The sequence below is a fragment of the Liolophura sinensis genome, chromosome 10 (genome assembly GCF_032854445.1).
Source record: "Liolophura sinensis isolate JHLJ2023 chromosome 10, CUHK_Ljap_v2, whole genome shotgun sequence".
Lineage (NCBI taxonomy): Eukaryota > Metazoa > Mollusca > Polyplacophora > Chitonida > Chitonidae > Liolophura > Liolophura sinensis.
Window position 1 is genome coordinate 28,473,931 of NC_088304.1, and position 16,854 is coordinate 28,490,784.

General features: G+C 37.7%; 1 protein-coding gene across 1 annotated transcript in view; it reads left to right on the top strand.

The window, feature by feature from the left end:
* The window catches only part of LOC135477073 (ankyrin repeat, PH and SEC7 domain containing protein secG-like), a 41,203-nt gene that overhangs the window by 13,423 nt on the left and 10,926 nt on the right, over positions 1-16,854 (top strand). The window contains exons 6-10 of the mRNA XM_064757227.1: positions 446-544; positions 2,302-2,400; positions 4,682-4,780; positions 13,757-13,855; positions 16,270-16,359. Of these exons, the coding sequence (XP_064613297.1) occupies positions 446-544; positions 2,302-2,400; positions 4,682-4,780; positions 13,757-13,855; positions 16,270-16,359 (486 nt within the window). The remainder of the gene's footprint in view (positions 1-445; positions 545-2,301; positions 2,401-4,681; positions 4,781-13,756; positions 13,856-16,269; positions 16,360-16,854) is intronic.

Consider the following 16,854-nt stretch of genomic DNA (forward strand, 5'->3'; position numbering starts at 1 on the left):
ACAGTCAACTCTACATGTAATTTGTCTGACAGCATTGCAGGTGATGCTGTGATAAAATACTTTTGGGGCGTTGGCCTATATCATAAATTATGAGTTTTACTGATTATTATTATTAATATACATATGGATGGAAAGATATATGGATATACAATATGTAAAAAACTATTTTAAAAATCTCGTGGTTTTCGAGTGTTAACGGTATTGATTTTTCTTGTCTGCTTTTAAACATGTTTGTTTTAATTTTGATGTTTTCACCATCATGTCGAAACCAATCTTCGCCTCTTGTTCTCGCCACAATATGGCTGAAACATTGCCAATGTGGCATTAAGCCGAAATCATTCATTCAGTGTTACTCCTCTGTGAGGTATGACTTCTTCGAGGCTAGCAGGAGCCTTTCAATAATTTGATGTGTACTGATATCTGTTATTTATATCATATATAACAGCGTGGGCAGACACCTTTACATCAGGCGGGATTTTGTCGTAACGAGTGTTTTATCCGTATTTTGCTGGAGCAGGGTGCCAACGTCAACGTACAGAATGCAGTAAGTGGTTGTCTTTGATGTTTTAGCAATGCTTATACAATATTTTCCTGTAGGTGAACAGGGCACTAGATTCTTCTCGGCCCATTTGGGTTTCTCGAGGGCATATTACCACTGTTTACCACACATCTGTAGACGATCTGAACAGAGTTTCCAGCTGGTGTGGTGCAAGACTTTCTAAAAACTCATTATTGAATAACTACTGTTAAACTTGATGATTGATTTATAAATAGTTATATACCCCTATCTCTCTCTCTCTCTCTCTCTCTCTCTCTCTCTCTCTCTCGCTCTATATATATATATATATATATATATATATATATATATATATACATATATATATATATATTTATATATATATATATATATCTATATATATATGTATATATATATATATATATATATATATATATCTATATATATATATATATATATATATATATATATATATATGTTGTTAAATTGAGTGTAAAAATATTGAAAAAGAGTAATACGGCACCTAAAATCAGAAGGTAATTATGAGGCTGGTTTTATGCATATTTTCCGCCAGCACACTTTAGTTTCCGTTGAATTACATTTAAGTCATGCACGTCCGACTTTTATTAGCGCCAGCTGTCAGAGCCTCACCATTTAGTACGGTGTTTAAAAAGGTACAAGAATGACAACAAGAATGTCGAATTTCTCCACGAAATGGTTTGCTGCTCTGCATACATTTGTAAAAACACGTCGTGGAAGAACCCTGGAGTTAGCCTTTCTTTAAAGATTACTAACGATTTGGCCCTAGGGAAGGCGTGGGTTTTGCAGCAAAAGAAAGAAGGATTATATCTGAACCGAAACAGCCGAATTTGCTGTCGACAGTGTACAGCTCAGTGTTGTTCAATGTCTTTATTTCACTTTTGTCGTTTGGATATAGTGAAACAGGATCTCATCACGTGGGCTAAAACAATTAGTAGTCGAGACGAACTCCACTGAACAGTAACCCAATGCACAGTTTGGGTACTTGTGCAGTTCTTTACATATCTCCCTGAGCATACCAATTGAAAGGTTGTGTATACTGGCAAATATTCAACGGCTTTCTTCTAATAGTTATATTCCAATTGGATTTATCAAACTCATGGTCTTGTGAAGAATAAATAAATTCGCATACTCGGTCTGTTGCACTTTTGAGAGTTTGGAGACAAGGCATTTTGTCCTGAAATTTTGGGCAGCCCAAAGATGCAGAGCTGTGAAATGCTAATTTCCAAATTTAAACACTTGAGCGCAATTTTATTTGGGAAATCTCTGAGCTTATGATTTCCGCTGCTCCCAGGGCAACTACCTTTCGGAAGTTTTGTGACTAAAACTTGGAAATGCTCCAAACTGCAAGTGGATGACATTTTTTAATCTCGAACACATAAAAGCCCAAATCCATCTCATCTGGGGCATTGACATCGTCAAAATATAGAACTCACGATAAAAGGATTTGACTTCTGCCATTATGTACGTGTTCGACTTTCACACACATAACACAGAGTTGCCAACTGCTGTGCGGCAAGACTTTCTGAATATGTGTTATTATAAAAATCAGCATATATCTGTTTAAGGGTGTGGCATGGCGCAGCGACAGGCGCTTTGCCTTGATGTTTGTGTGTACTGGACACACAACTGTAATGTAAACATCATTCAGGTTCTGGAAAAGAGAAACAAGTTCAGTTTTTAGGGTCTATTCATGTCTGCCTTTGTAAGTACAGTTTTACTGATTCCTCATTGTGTTTACACAGGAAGGAAAAACACCTTTACACCTGGTAACGTCATGTGGTAAAGTGGATCTTCTACGTCTACTCGTAGAGAAGAGCGATGATATAAACCTACAGGATCAGGTACGTGGTTCTGGGCTACGGAATGTTTTAACACTATTTATGTTCTGTTCTGTTAACCATTACTCACTGTCTTTTTTTCAATTTTTGATTTCTTTCTTTTAGTAATGTGTTATAGTTTGTGTGCTGTTTTCATTTCAATTAATTAAAGATGTACAGCATAGAGAGTAAAAGCAAAGCCGCGACGACAATGTGATAGCTGGCAACTGGTTAGACATAATCGATGAAATACGTTCTCTTGTCAGTTACCTCAGTCAGAGTTTTATTGTAACTGTTTATGTAACTGCATAAATACTAGCAATTTACCCGTCCCTTAACACCATGGCTTAAGCAGAATCAAGTAATAAAAAGCAGTGATGTTAAATGGAGTTTATTAGATGGGTTGGTCTAGAAATTCTCACAAAGCTGGTTCGTCATCCCATGTAACATACAGTTACATTAAAGCACTGCAAAATGGAATCAGACCACGGGTAGCCTTAGTCCACAAGCTAATCTTGGTATATGCAGCCGTTCAGTTGTGTGGTTGTTTATTCCAGTAGTTTCGATCTGTTCGGTGCTGTCGTTTACATCGTATGCTCGATTCGAAACATTTTTTTGTGATGGCTTTATTATTAATGAACATATGTTCTCACTATTTTTCGACCTTGAAAAGATCTACGACACGGCTGGGAATTATGGAGCCTTAAAACACCTATCAGATCTGGGTCTTACAGTCCGCTTACCATTATGTATATCTAAATTTTTATATGAATTAAAAGTACGGGTGTGGCCCACTCTTTCTAACTCTCATGAGCTGGAAGTGAGTGTACCCCAGGGCGGTGTATTATCACCAACACTGAATAGCATTAAAAAAAATAACTTAACCCAAAACTTTGGCATCTGGCACAGTGGGTTCTTTGTATGTTTATGATTTTGTCATGTGCTATCGTGCTAAAAAATATGAATAACATCAAGCGTCAGCTGCAGCTTTGTCCTTATAAGATCGACAAATGTGGAGCTAAGAACGTTTTTACATTTTCCACTTAAAAAAACCTCAAAATACTTTATATACTTCACAAAGCGGCGAACAAATTCAACACGATGAAGATATGGCACCTAACCGCGGGCTAAGCGGAATGAGACACAGTTATAAAGGAATAACTTGTAACTTTTAGTCTGCTCCCTGGCTTTTTCCACAACCCAAATTAATGTTTCATCTAACACAATGAGTCCAATACAAATCCTGTCACAATTTAATAACATTTTGCTGATTATAAACGCTAATTATCCGGATTATGAATTTTTATATACTGATGGATGAAAGTTTGGATACAGGGTTGCCTCTGCGGCTGTCTTAGAACAGCGTGTCTCTTTTCTTTGTCTTCCATATTCTTCAATCTTCTCTGCTGACGTCAGGCAAATCAAGAAAGCAATGGTATGCACGGATTCACTCTCCTCCCTTTTTGGAAATACAGCATAAAAAAATTAAAACGTTTAGCCTTACATACCAAACTAATTAAAAGAGGTAAGGATATAATATTCTGTTGGACAGCGAGTCATATTGGTATTCATGAAAACACAGTCTTAGACAGAAAGGCAAAGTCTTCCTCAAATAAACCTATATGGAAAATAACAATATCTAATATTGATTTTTGGTCGAACATTCTTAAATATATTCGTCATCTTGGGCGGGGTGAATGTACGTAATAAACTGCACGCTATTCACCCTGTCATTGGCTACAATTCGGATACACGTGATATGTCTGGAAGAGACTACGTAGTTTTAACGAGAATTCTATTGTGGATAGGGGCACTGTCTTACGGTGTTCTTAATGCGATGCTATATTGGGCAAAGACTCCTCACGGTCAACTCTATATGTGATTTGTCTGACAGCATTGCAAGCAATGCTGTGATAAAATTCTTGAGGGCCATTGGCCTGTAGCATAAAATATTATGTGTACTCATTATTATTAATATACATATGGATGGAAAGATATATGGATATACAATATGTGAAAAACTATTTTAAAAATCTCGTGGTTTTTGAGTTTTAACTGTCTTGATTTTTCTTGTCTGCTTTCAAACATGTTTGTTTTATTTTTGATGTTTTCATTATCATGTCGAAACCAATCACCGCCTCTTGTTCTCGACATAATATGGCAGAAAAAATTGCCAATGTGGCATTAAGCTGTAATCATTCATTCAATTTTACTTCACAGTGAGGCATGACTTCTTCGAGGCTAACAGAAGCCTTTCAATAATTTGCTGTGTACTGATTTTGGTCATTTATATCATACACAACAGGATGGGAATACACCTTTACATGAGGCGGGATTCTGTGGTAACGAGTGTTTTGTTGGTATTTTGCTGGAGCAGGGTGCCAACGTCAACGTACAGAATACAGTAAGTGGTTGTCTTAAGTGGTTGTCTTCGATGTTTTAGCAATGCTTACACAAGACTTATTTTCGTGTATGTGAACACGGCACTAGGTTGTTCTCGGCCCATTTGGGTTTCTCGAGTGCATACTACCACTGTTTACCACATATCTATTGACAATTTAAACAGAGTTTTCAGCAGTTGTGGTGCAAGGCTTTCTAAAAATCAGTATTTAAAAAACTAGTGTTCAAATTTATTATTTATTGATAATTAGTTGTATAATTCTATATATGTTGTTAAAATGAGTGTAAAAATATTAAAAAAGTTTGCATTAATAAGAGTAATGTTGCACGTAAAATCACTAGATTATTATGAAGATGATTTTATGCATATTTTCCGCTAACACACGTTAGTCTTCGCTGAATTACATGTAAGTCATACACGTCCGACTCTTATCAGCGCCAGCGGTTAGAGCTTTACCATTTAGTTCAGTGTTAAAAAGGGTAACAGAATGACCACAAGCGTGTCGAAATTCTCCACGAAATGGTTTGCTGTTCTGCATACATTTGTAAAAAACAGATCATCCCTGGAGATTACAAACGATTTGGCCCTCAGGAAGGCCTGAGTTTAGAGCATAAGAAGGAAGGATTTTCTACCCACCAAAACAGCCAGATTTGCTCTCCACACTGCAGAGTACAAAGTTCCGACAGAATTTCCAACAACGGTGCCTGCATCCAGCACTTAAAAATACTATTAACTGAACTGAAAACTGATGGATAGTAAATCTCGAACGCAGACGTCGTCATCCATTGGAATGCCGAGGATTACGGTTAAATACTCTTATACCTAGGATTTGAAAAATTCTAGAGTAGAAAAGTCGAAACAGAATGTAGGCATAAGTGGAATGGGCGGACAAAAGATTAGGATTAACGCCACAAGTGGGATTAGCCAAACATGACGAAACTCAGATATTGATAAAAATTGTCTTTTTATGTTTCTGGACGCAGATGAAATTAAAAACTTGAAATCTGAAATCTGGCCAGGCATGTCAGTTTCACAAATGGAAACTTCAACGTCGCCCACTCTGGGCTCAAATTGATACGCCAGTACATTTGCCTCTGTGTAGATGGAATGCATCTTAAGAAAAACCTAGTTCTGATACGAAATCTCAGGTTATTTAAGCCAGCTAAACTTTGGTTTTACATCTACGACGTCTTCTGCTGAGCCCTACCAGGCGTCGGGCTGGAGATCGGCTAGGGTAGTAATTCTATCGTTTTTTTTTTTGTTTGTTTGTTTCTTTTTTTGGTGGTGGTGGTAGATGGGAGGGAAGTGGAGTGAGTAGGTAAATCAGACTAGCCGTTTAAGAATAGCCATATATCTGTTCAAGGTTCGTAACAGCATGTAACGGAAGACGATTTGTCTTGATCTCTCTGTGGTATGGTGTTACGACCCAAACTGTCTGTATTATAAACAGATGGCTTGTTCGAAAGACACGACAGTTTAGCCGCACAAAAGAGTAACCAAAACCAGTAAATTTTATTTTTCAACAATTTATTAGGTTTAACAAGAACAGATGACAAGACTTATACAACTACTGAAGTACTTACATTTACAACGGTGTCATGTCGAAATGAACGCATATACTCCACAATGCTGAAAACCACACAGGCACAAATGCACAGAGGCAATATTCACAAGAGGAAAATCCACAGTAAAACTGAGTGTATGACAAAATATACACAACATTCCACAGACAAAGTCCGTGTACTAATAAGCACTATGTACACAAGAGCACAAATTAAATATACCAGTTCAGACTGAAACAAGTGCTCGGTGGAGATATGATATAACAAAGCCAGAGGCTATAAAGACACCAAAATTCAGCACAAAAGGCTTTCTAAAGTAACACACAGAGAAAGCATCCAAAACTCTCAATAATTCTCCCTTCTCCTCTTTTGACCCGCTTCCATAGGTTTTATATAGATTGGTGGAATTTTCCAGAATAAGAAATTCTTGAACACTTGTTGTAAACAAACAGGCCCGAACTGAGCGTATTCTGGAGCATTAAAAGGCAGAGGCAGACAGCAGGCCATTAAATCAGCATATGGAAACAGTGGCAAGCTAAACTGAGAAGCTAACGGAAGTTGTTCGCATAACAAACGCACCCTTTAAGAAAAAAGTTTTCCTAACTTTTTTTCTACTTACAATATATGTTAAAGAATAATATATACAATCTTGTAAAACCACATGCAATTGAACATTTTATACACAACTTATACACGAGACAAGCAATCTGCAATAACATTATCCTTTCCCTTAACATGTTTGATTTCCAGATTGTATTCTTGGAACAATAAACTCCACCGTAACAATCTCTGATTCTTTCCCTTAACTTTCTGTAGAAACACAAGTGGATTGTGATCAGGATTTACAATCACAGGTTGTCTTGAAGCTGTTACATAAACTTCAAAGTGTTGCAGAGCTAAAATAATAGACAAACATTCTTTTTCAACTGTTGAATCACTTCTCTGAAACTTGTTAAGTTTACGGGAAAAGAAACAAACTGGATGATCAACACCAAGATTGTCTTCCTGAAGCAAAACAGCACCTACAGCAACATCACTTGCATTAACTGCTAATTTAAAAGTTTTCTCAAAATTAGGTGCTGACAACACAGGCGAACTTTTAAACTTGACCTTGGCCGACAACATGACGCAGATATGTGATAGTGGCAAAACAAAGTTCAGGTTTTACAAGTGTTACGACCCAAACTGCCTGTATTATAAACAGATGGCTTGTTCGAAATACACGACAGTTTAGTCACACAAAAAAGTAACCAAAAACCAGCAGATTTTATTTTACAACAATTTATTAGCTTAACAAGAACAGATAATAAGACTTATACAAATACTAAAGTACTTAAGTTGAACAAGAAAGGATAGCAGTATCTATACAAATACTAAAGTACTTACGGTGTCAAGTCCAAACGGACGCATATATTCCACAATATATATACCACACAGGCATAAATGCTCAGAGGCAAATTCACAAGAGGGAAAATCCACAGTATAACTGAGTGTATGACGAAATGCACAAAATTCCACAGACAGGGTCCGTGTACTAATAAGCACTGTGTATACAAGAGCACAAATTAAACATACAAGTTCAGACTGAACAAGTGCTCGGTGGAGATAGGATATAACAAAGCCAGAGGCTATAGAGACACCAAAACTCAGCACAAATGGCCTACTAAAGTAATACACAGGAAAAGCATCCAAGCTCTCAATAATTCTCCTTTCTCCGTTCTCTGTTCTCTCCCCTCTCTCGTAGGTCTTATATAGCCTGGTGGAATTGTCCAGAATAAGAAAATTCCTGAACACTTGATGTAAGCAGACAGGCACCGAACTGCGCGCTTTCTGGAATATTCTAAGGTAGAGGCAGACAGCACTCCCTAAACTTAGCATATGTAAACAGTGGCAAGCTATTTTTAGAAACTGACGGCAGTCGTGCACATAACACAAGATTGACGGTAAGTTTAGCCTGTCTAAGTCTCTCAAACAACTGGCGTATTCTAGAAATATGCTGTTCCCAAGGGTCGGTGAAGATAATGACGTCGTCTGTGTAGACACGACACCCGTCCAAACCGGAAGTGACCTCATTCATCAGGCGTTGATACGTAGCTTGGCTATTCCTCATTCCAAATGGCATTACCTTGTATTGAAAGAGTCCATCGGGCGTAGCAAAGGCTGAAATTTCACGAGCCCTAGGAGTAAGAGGAACCTGCCAAAACCCCTTTAACAGATCGAACTTTGATACATGTTTCGCCTGACCAACGGCGTCAGTACAGTCATCAATGCGAGGTATTGGATAACTGTCTGATTTAGTGACAGCGTTGACTTTCCTGTAATCCGTACACATTCTATATGTACCATTAGGCTTGGGTACCAAAATACATGGTGAACTCCAGTTACTTTGACTAGGCTCGATTAAGTCATTGTCTAACAGTTACTTAATCTCATTAGAGAGGTACTTAGCCTTCACTGGGTTTAACCTGTAAGGGTGCTGTTTAATAGGTGAGGCATCACCAACATCAACATCGTGAAAAATGACATGAGTTGTTATTCTGACAAGTTTAGCACGAAAATCAGATACATAATCCAAAAGATTTACATGACTTGTGTCATCATTGAGAAACTGTTCCTTCTAAATTAACAATGGTCCCCTAACAGTATGTTCAAATACTAAATCAAATGGACTGAAACCCAATGATTCTTGTACTAACTCTTGGACAGCAAACACAAGAAATGGAATATCTTCATCCCAGTCTTTCTCTGTGTCATAACAATAAGTCTTAATGATGTTCTTTAATGTTTGGTGAAATCTTTCAATTGCGCTTTGACTTTCTGGGTGGTAGGCAGAAGACTTGTATTGTTTATTGTACATAACTTGCTGAAAAATACCAGACATAAAGTCTGAACCTTGATCAGACTGTATGGATTTGGGTAAACCAAACAGAGTAAAAAACTTTGTTAAAGCTTTGACAACAGCCTTGGTGTTTATATTCCTTAAAGGAACAACCTCGGGAAATCTGGTTGCTGTACACATAATAGTTAACACATACTGATTCCCAGACTTCGTCTTAGGTAGAGGGCCTACACAATCAATCAATGTTCTGCTGAATGGCTCTTGAAAAGCTGGTACAGGCTGTAATGGTGCCTTAGGAATAGTCTGATTAGGCTTACCCACTACCTGGCATATATGACATGATTTACAAAACTGGGTTACATCTCCCTTTAATCCTGGCCAATGGAAGTGGTTCAGTATCCTGTAGTAGGTCTTGTTAACGCCCAAGTGACCAGCTAATGGCATTTCATGTGCCATACGTAAAATTTCAGTTCGGTATGCCTTAGGTACAACAACCTAATGTTTAACAGCCCAGTCATCATAAACAGATACATCAGGTGGTCTCCATTCACGCATAAGTATATCAGACTTGACATAATAACACACAGATTCAGATGAAATAACACAATCATCGAGAGCTCTGTCAAACAAACATGAAATGTCTGGGTCTTTATGCTGTTCAGTTACAAGCTGATGTTTAGAAACATGTGACATGTCACTAGGTCTACATTGGTCTGATTTATCATTATCAATGCAGTCACCTTGAGTAAACATTTGTGTAAGAAAGGTATCTTGTAAGTCCGTTACTGTGTTTTTGCCGTCATCAGAAAGTTTGTCTGACATAGAGCTCGTTACAGCACAAGAGGGATACAAATCTGGAATTTCTTTCTCAACAGGATCAACAGTTTGATTTAAACAAGGTTTATCAGTCACAATAGGGTTAACCATTACTTTGTCACCAGCAAGATCATTACCAAGTAGATGAATTCCTTTAAAAGGCAAAGTAGGCCTAATGCCGACAGTAACAGGACCCGAAATAATATCTGATGACAAGTAAGCTTTGTGAAGAGGCACAGATTCAAATTCAGCAGAGCTTACACCTCTAATTAATACATTTGATCTAGAACATGACTTATCAGAAAATGGCAAAACATCTTGTAACAATAAAAACTGAGAAGCTCCAGTATCTCTTAATACCCTGATCTTTGTATCACAAGACCTGTCACTTTAAATGAGACTTTACCCTCACAAATAAATGGCTCGAAAACTTTCATAACATTATCCTGTGAATTCTGTGTACAATCTACTGGTGGAGTCTTAACATAATCAAATGCATCAACATTGTTCACTATATCAGACTTTTTAGCAGTAACACACAAACCAGTAGGCTTGCCTTCTCTTTAAAGCATAATAATTTGATATGACATGGCCTGGCTTCCTACAAAAATTACATGTAACCCTGCTAAACTGTCTATCAGAAAATGTTAGTCAGACCTTCGTTGAGTAGTGTTCGAATTAACAGGTCTTCTTTGCTGACCTGATTTGTCAAAATTCTGAGTCTGTTTCGGTGGGCCTGATTTGAGTTAAATGAGCTGCTGGAAAAAAGGGTTGAGGCTTTGTAAATGTAGACGGGTATTCTGAAATGAGAACTTATGTGTAATCGTGTAAGTATCGGCCATAGTGACTGCTGCTTCTAATGTATCAGCCTCTTTGTCCTCAATGAAAGTTCTGACATCATCGTTAATACACCTTTTAAAGTCTTCAATCAGAATGATCTGTTTTAACTTTTCATAATCTTTATATACACTTTTAGCAGAACACCATCGCTCAAACAATTGTTCCTTCTGCCTAGCAAATTCAATGTAAGTCTGATTTCTTTTTTCAAAATTTCAAAATTTTTGCCGATAGGCCTCTGGCACAAGCTCATATCTTTTTAAGATAACATCTTTCACAAAATCATAATCTGCAGACTGTTCTGTTGATAACTCTGTGTATATATCCATAGCTTTACCAGCTAACACACTCTGTAAAAGAGTAGCCTAAAACTTTTTAGGCCACTCCAAATTTTGAGCAATCTTCTCAAACTGTAGAAAATATTTATCTACATCAGTCACACGAAATTGTGGCACCAGTCATATGTTTCTAGCGACGTCAAATTTTGGAGGCATATCAGAAAAACGTAACCCAGACCTATCTCCTTCTAGTTCCCTGGCTTCGATTTCGCTCTGAAGTCTCAATTTCTCCAATTCGAACACTCTTTCATTTTCCCAGTCTTTAAACAACCTTTCAATTTTCCTTTCTTTAAACAATCTTTCATTTTCCTTTTCTTTAAACAATCTTTCATTTTCCTTTTCCTTCATTTCTAACTCCATCAGTCTTATTATAGTGAAATCATCGCTCTCAGGCCTGTACGCATCAAATGCACTATTTCTACCAAACATTTAGGCAGATAGCTGAAAGCTGCATATCTTGCTTGCGTAAGGCTGAGGCGTTTGATATATAAAGATGCATGGACGTAGACTTAAAGCAAACGAAATGCAAGCTTGTTTAACACATCAAAAAATGTCCTAATCTGACGCTTCCATAAACTCGTAGGGCTTAAAATCCGACATGATGAATAAAATCTGCTGGCAAAATGTACTACAAAGTTAAAGACTAGAAAAATGACACAACTTACACAAAATCCTTTCAATTCCAATTCAAATGAATTCCCGGACAGGCCCCCAGTTTGTTACGACCCAAAACTGTCTATATTATAAACAGATGGCATGTTCGAAATACACGACAGTTTAGCCGCACAAAAAAGTAACCAAAACAAGCAGATTTTATTTTTCAACAATTTATTAGGTTTAACAAGAACAGATGACAAGACTTATACAACTACTAAAGTGCTTACATGTACAACGGTGTCAAGTCCAAATGGACGCATATACCCCACAATGCTGAAAACCACACAGGCACAAATGCACAGAGGCAATATTCACAAGAGGGAAAATCCACAGTAAAACTGAGTGTATGACGAAATATACACAACATTCCACAGACAGAGTCCGTGTACTAACATGCACTGTGTACACAAGAGCACAAAATTAAATATACAAGTTCAGACTGAAACAAGTGCTCGGTGGAGATATGATATAACAAAGCCAGAGGCTATAAAGACACCAAAATTCAGCACAAAAGGCCTACTAAAGTAACACACAGTGAAAGCATCCAAAAGTCTCAATAATTCTCCTTTCTCCTCCTTTGACCCGCTTCCATAGGTGTTATATAGACTTGTTGTAAAGTTGCAGGCCCCGAGCTGAGCGTATTCTGGATCATTCTAAGGCAGAGGCAGACAGCGGGCCCTGAACTCAGCATATGTAAACAGTGGCAAGCTAAATTGAGAAGCTAACCGAAGTTGTTCACATAACACATGGATACACAGCTACTACAATATTTAAATATCCCGCAGACTGTGAAATTGGGGAACGTGTGCTGTTTTATATGAAATATTCAATGGAACTCGGATAATTGTCATGTCTGCACGGAGACTGATAATCTACTGACCATGTGCACAAAGGGTCTAGTCTATTGCCTGATAGTGTGAGATCAGATGATGAAAACTTCCACGAATACCCATCTAAGCGAGTCACAGAACCATCATTTAATACCACTATCTCATTATCTGGGATAAGTTCATACGCGGTTCTACACTTGTGTCGGTTACTGTTCTACACCGTACAGGGTGCTGCGCATTAAATTTACTACAAGTTATAAGAAATAAGGCCTTAAAATCTCTGTAGTATGGCCTCTTACCATCTTCATTGAATCACCCTGTCGATGTTCAACATCTACCGTGATTTTATGAAGCATATTAACTCTTCAAAGCCTTGAACTTTTCTTCAAAAATATGCAGGATTCCTGGTCGAATGAGCCTGCACTTTACCAACAGGCACCGCAGTTTTTATCACTGACAGGAGTTCAAAACAAGACGACACTGGAAACTGGCTGTAATGATAATTATCCGGTGTTTACAGAATAAATTCTTTTCACAGTAGACGTGAAAGTTCGAGGCTCATGCACATCGAGTGTTAAAAGTCTATCGTTGGAATGGTCAGTTTGAGGCAAAATATCAAAAGATGATGGAAAGTACTGGCACAACAACAGCATAGGAAACCTTGCCTGTTCGTTTTGTTAAAAGCGCGTTACTATTCAAAGCACTGCTTACTGCAGTTGTATAATGCATTTGCGTCAGAACAGGAAAATGCCCACTCATAAGAGACGACTTACAAGAGTGATTGGATGAAATCCTCTGGCGGATTTATGCATATCGCAATTCCATTGGCTATGAAAAGAGTACATTCTAATGACTTTCATATGTACTGTAAGGCAAGCGAGATTATGAAGCCTACATTGCGCAGTATCAGTTTTGCTGACAGAAAGAAGGCAGTGCGTGACGACAGGCGCTTTGCCTTGACGCTTCTGTGTAATGGACACATAACTATAATGTAAATATCATGCAAGTTGTGGAAATGTGAAACAAGTTGAGTTTTTAAGGTCTATTCATGTTTGTCTTTGTAAGTAAAGTTTTATCAATTAATGATTGTGTTTACACAGAGAGGACGAACAGCCTTACACCTGGCAGCGTCACGTGGTACCATGGATCTTCTAAGCCTACTGGTAGAGAAGAGCGCTGATATAAACGCACAGGATCAGGTACGTGTTTGTGGACTACGGAATGTTTTAAAACTATTTATGTTCTGCTTTTTTGCACAACCAAATGTTTTAACCCAATCACAACACTAAAGAAAACAGAAATTCAAACGTTTTTTTAACCACCACTCACTCTCTTTTTTCAGCTTTCCCTCTTTCTTTTGGTATTGTGTTATAGTTTGTGTGCTATTTTCATTTAATGTAATAAACGACGTACAGGACAGAGAGTAAAAGCAGAGCCGCGACGACAATGTCATAGCTGGCAACTGGTCAGACGTAACCTATGAAATACGTTCTCTTGTCAGTTACCTCAGTCAGAGTTTTATTGTAACTGTTCATGTAACTGCATAAATACTAGAAATTACACGCCCCTTAGCACCATGGCTTAAGAAGAATGAAGTAAATATGCAGTAAAGTTAACTGCATATTCTTAGACGTGGTGGTGTAGAAATCTCCCAATGCTGTTTCGCCATCCCATTTAACATACAATTGCATTAAAGCACTGCAAAAGGATCAGACAAGGGTAGCCTAGGTGCAGCAGATAAATCTTGGTGTCTGCAGCCGTTCAGTTGTGTGGTTGTTTATTCCAGTAGTTTCGACCTGGCCAGTTGTGTCGTTTACATGACTATGTTCGATTCGAAACCTTTATATGTGATTTTTTTATGACTAATGAACATATGATCTCAATATTTTTCGACCTTAAAAAGGTCAACGACAATCAGAATTTATTATCGGCATTATAGAACCTTAAAAGGTCTATCAGATCTGGGTCTTAGAATTGGCATACCATTATATATATCTGGATATTTACCTGACCGTGAATTAAAGGTACGGGTGGGGGCCCACTCTTTCTAACTCTCATGAGCTGGAAATGGGTGTACCCCAGGGCGGTGTATTATCACCAACACTTAATAGCATTAAAATAAATAACTTAACCCAAAACTTTGGCATCTGGCACAGTGGGTTCTTTGTATGTTTATGATTTTGTCATGTGCTATAGTGCAAAAAATATGAATAAAAATCGAGCGTCAGCTGCAGCTTTGTCCTTATAAGATCGACAAATGTGGAGCTAAGAACGTTTTTACATTTTCCACTTAAAAAAACCTCCAAATAGTTTATATACTTCACAAAGCGGCGAACAAATTCAACACGATGAAGATATGGCACCTAATCGTGGGCTAATCGGAATGAGACACAATCATATTTGTCAATATGTTTAAACCTGGAGTGAAGCGTTTGATGGGATAACATTGACACACTAGTTTTTGCAGGAATAACTTGTAACTTTAAGTCTGCTCCCTGGCTTTTTCCAGAACCCAAATTAATGTTTCATCTAACACAATAAGTCCAATACAAATCCTGTCACAATTTATTAACATTTTGCTAATTATAAACGCTAATTATCCGGATTATGAATTTTTATATACTGATGGGTGAAAGGATGGATACAGGGTTGCCTCTGCGGCTGTCTTAGAACAGCGTGTCTCTTTTCTTTGTCTTCCATATTCTTCAATCTTCTCTGCTGAGGTCAGGCAAATCAAGAAAGCAATGGTATTCACTGATTCACTCTCCTCCCTTTTTGGAAATACAGCACAAAAAATTAAAACGTTTAGCCTTACATACCAAACTAATTAAAAGAGGTATGGATATAATATTCTGTTGGATAGCGAGTCATATTGGTATCCATGGAAACACAGTCCTAGACAGAAAGGCAAAGTCTTCCTCAAATAAACCTATATGGAAAATAACAATATCTAATATTGATTTTTGGTCGAACATTCTTAAAAATTTGTCGGCTTGGGCGGGGTGAATGTACGTAATAAACTGCACGCTATTCACCCTGTCATTGGCTACAATTCGGATACACGTAATATGTCTGGAAGAGACTACGTAGTTTTAACGAGAATTCTATTGTGGATAGGGGCACTGTCCTACGGTGTGCTGGATGCGATGCTATATTGGGCAAAGACTCCTCATGGTCAACTCTATGTGTCATTTGTCTGAAAGCATTGCAAGAAATGCTGTGATAAAATTCTTGAGGGCCATTGGCCTGTAGCATAAAATATTATGTGTACTCATTATTATTAATATACATATGGATGGAAAGATATATGGATATACAATATGTGAAAAACTATTTTAAAAATCTCGTGGTTTTTGAGTTTTAACTGTCTTGATTTTTCTTGTCTGCTTTTAAACATGTTTGTTTTATTTTTGATGTTTTCATTATCATCTCGAAACCAATGAACGCCTCTTGTTCTCGACATAATATGGCGGAAAAATTGCCAATTTGGCATTAAGCCGAAATCATTCATTCAATTTTACTTCACAGTGAGGTATGACCTCTACGAGGCTAGCAGGAGCCTTTCAATAATTTGCTGTGTACTGATTTCGGTCATTTATATCATACACAACAGGATGGGAATACACCTTTACATGAGGCGGGTAACGAGTGTTTTGTTGGTATTTTGCTGGAGCAGGGTGCCAACGTCAACGTACAGAATACAGTAAGTGGTTATCTTCGATGTTTTAGCAATGCTTACACAAGGCTTATTTTCGTGTACATAAACACGGCACTAGATTCTTCTCGGCCCATTTGGGTTAATCGAGTGCATTCTACCACTGTTTACCACGTATCTGTAGACGATCTGAACAGAGTTTCCAGCTGGTGTGGTGCAAGACTTTCTGGAAACTCATTATTAAAGAACTACTGTTCACGTTGATTATTTTTTTCATAGTTAGATATATACCCCTATATATGTTGTTAAATCAGTGTAACAGTATTGAAAAAGGGTGAAATATTCCGGGTAATATGGCACCTAACTCACTAGATAATTAAGAGGCTGGTTTTATGCATATTTTCCGCCAGCACACGTTAGTCTCCGTTGAATTAATTGTAAGTCTTACACGCCCGACTTTTACCAGCGCCAGCGGTCAGAGTTCCGCCATTTAGTTCTGTGTTAAAAAAGGTACAAGAATGACAACAAGCACGTCGAAATTCT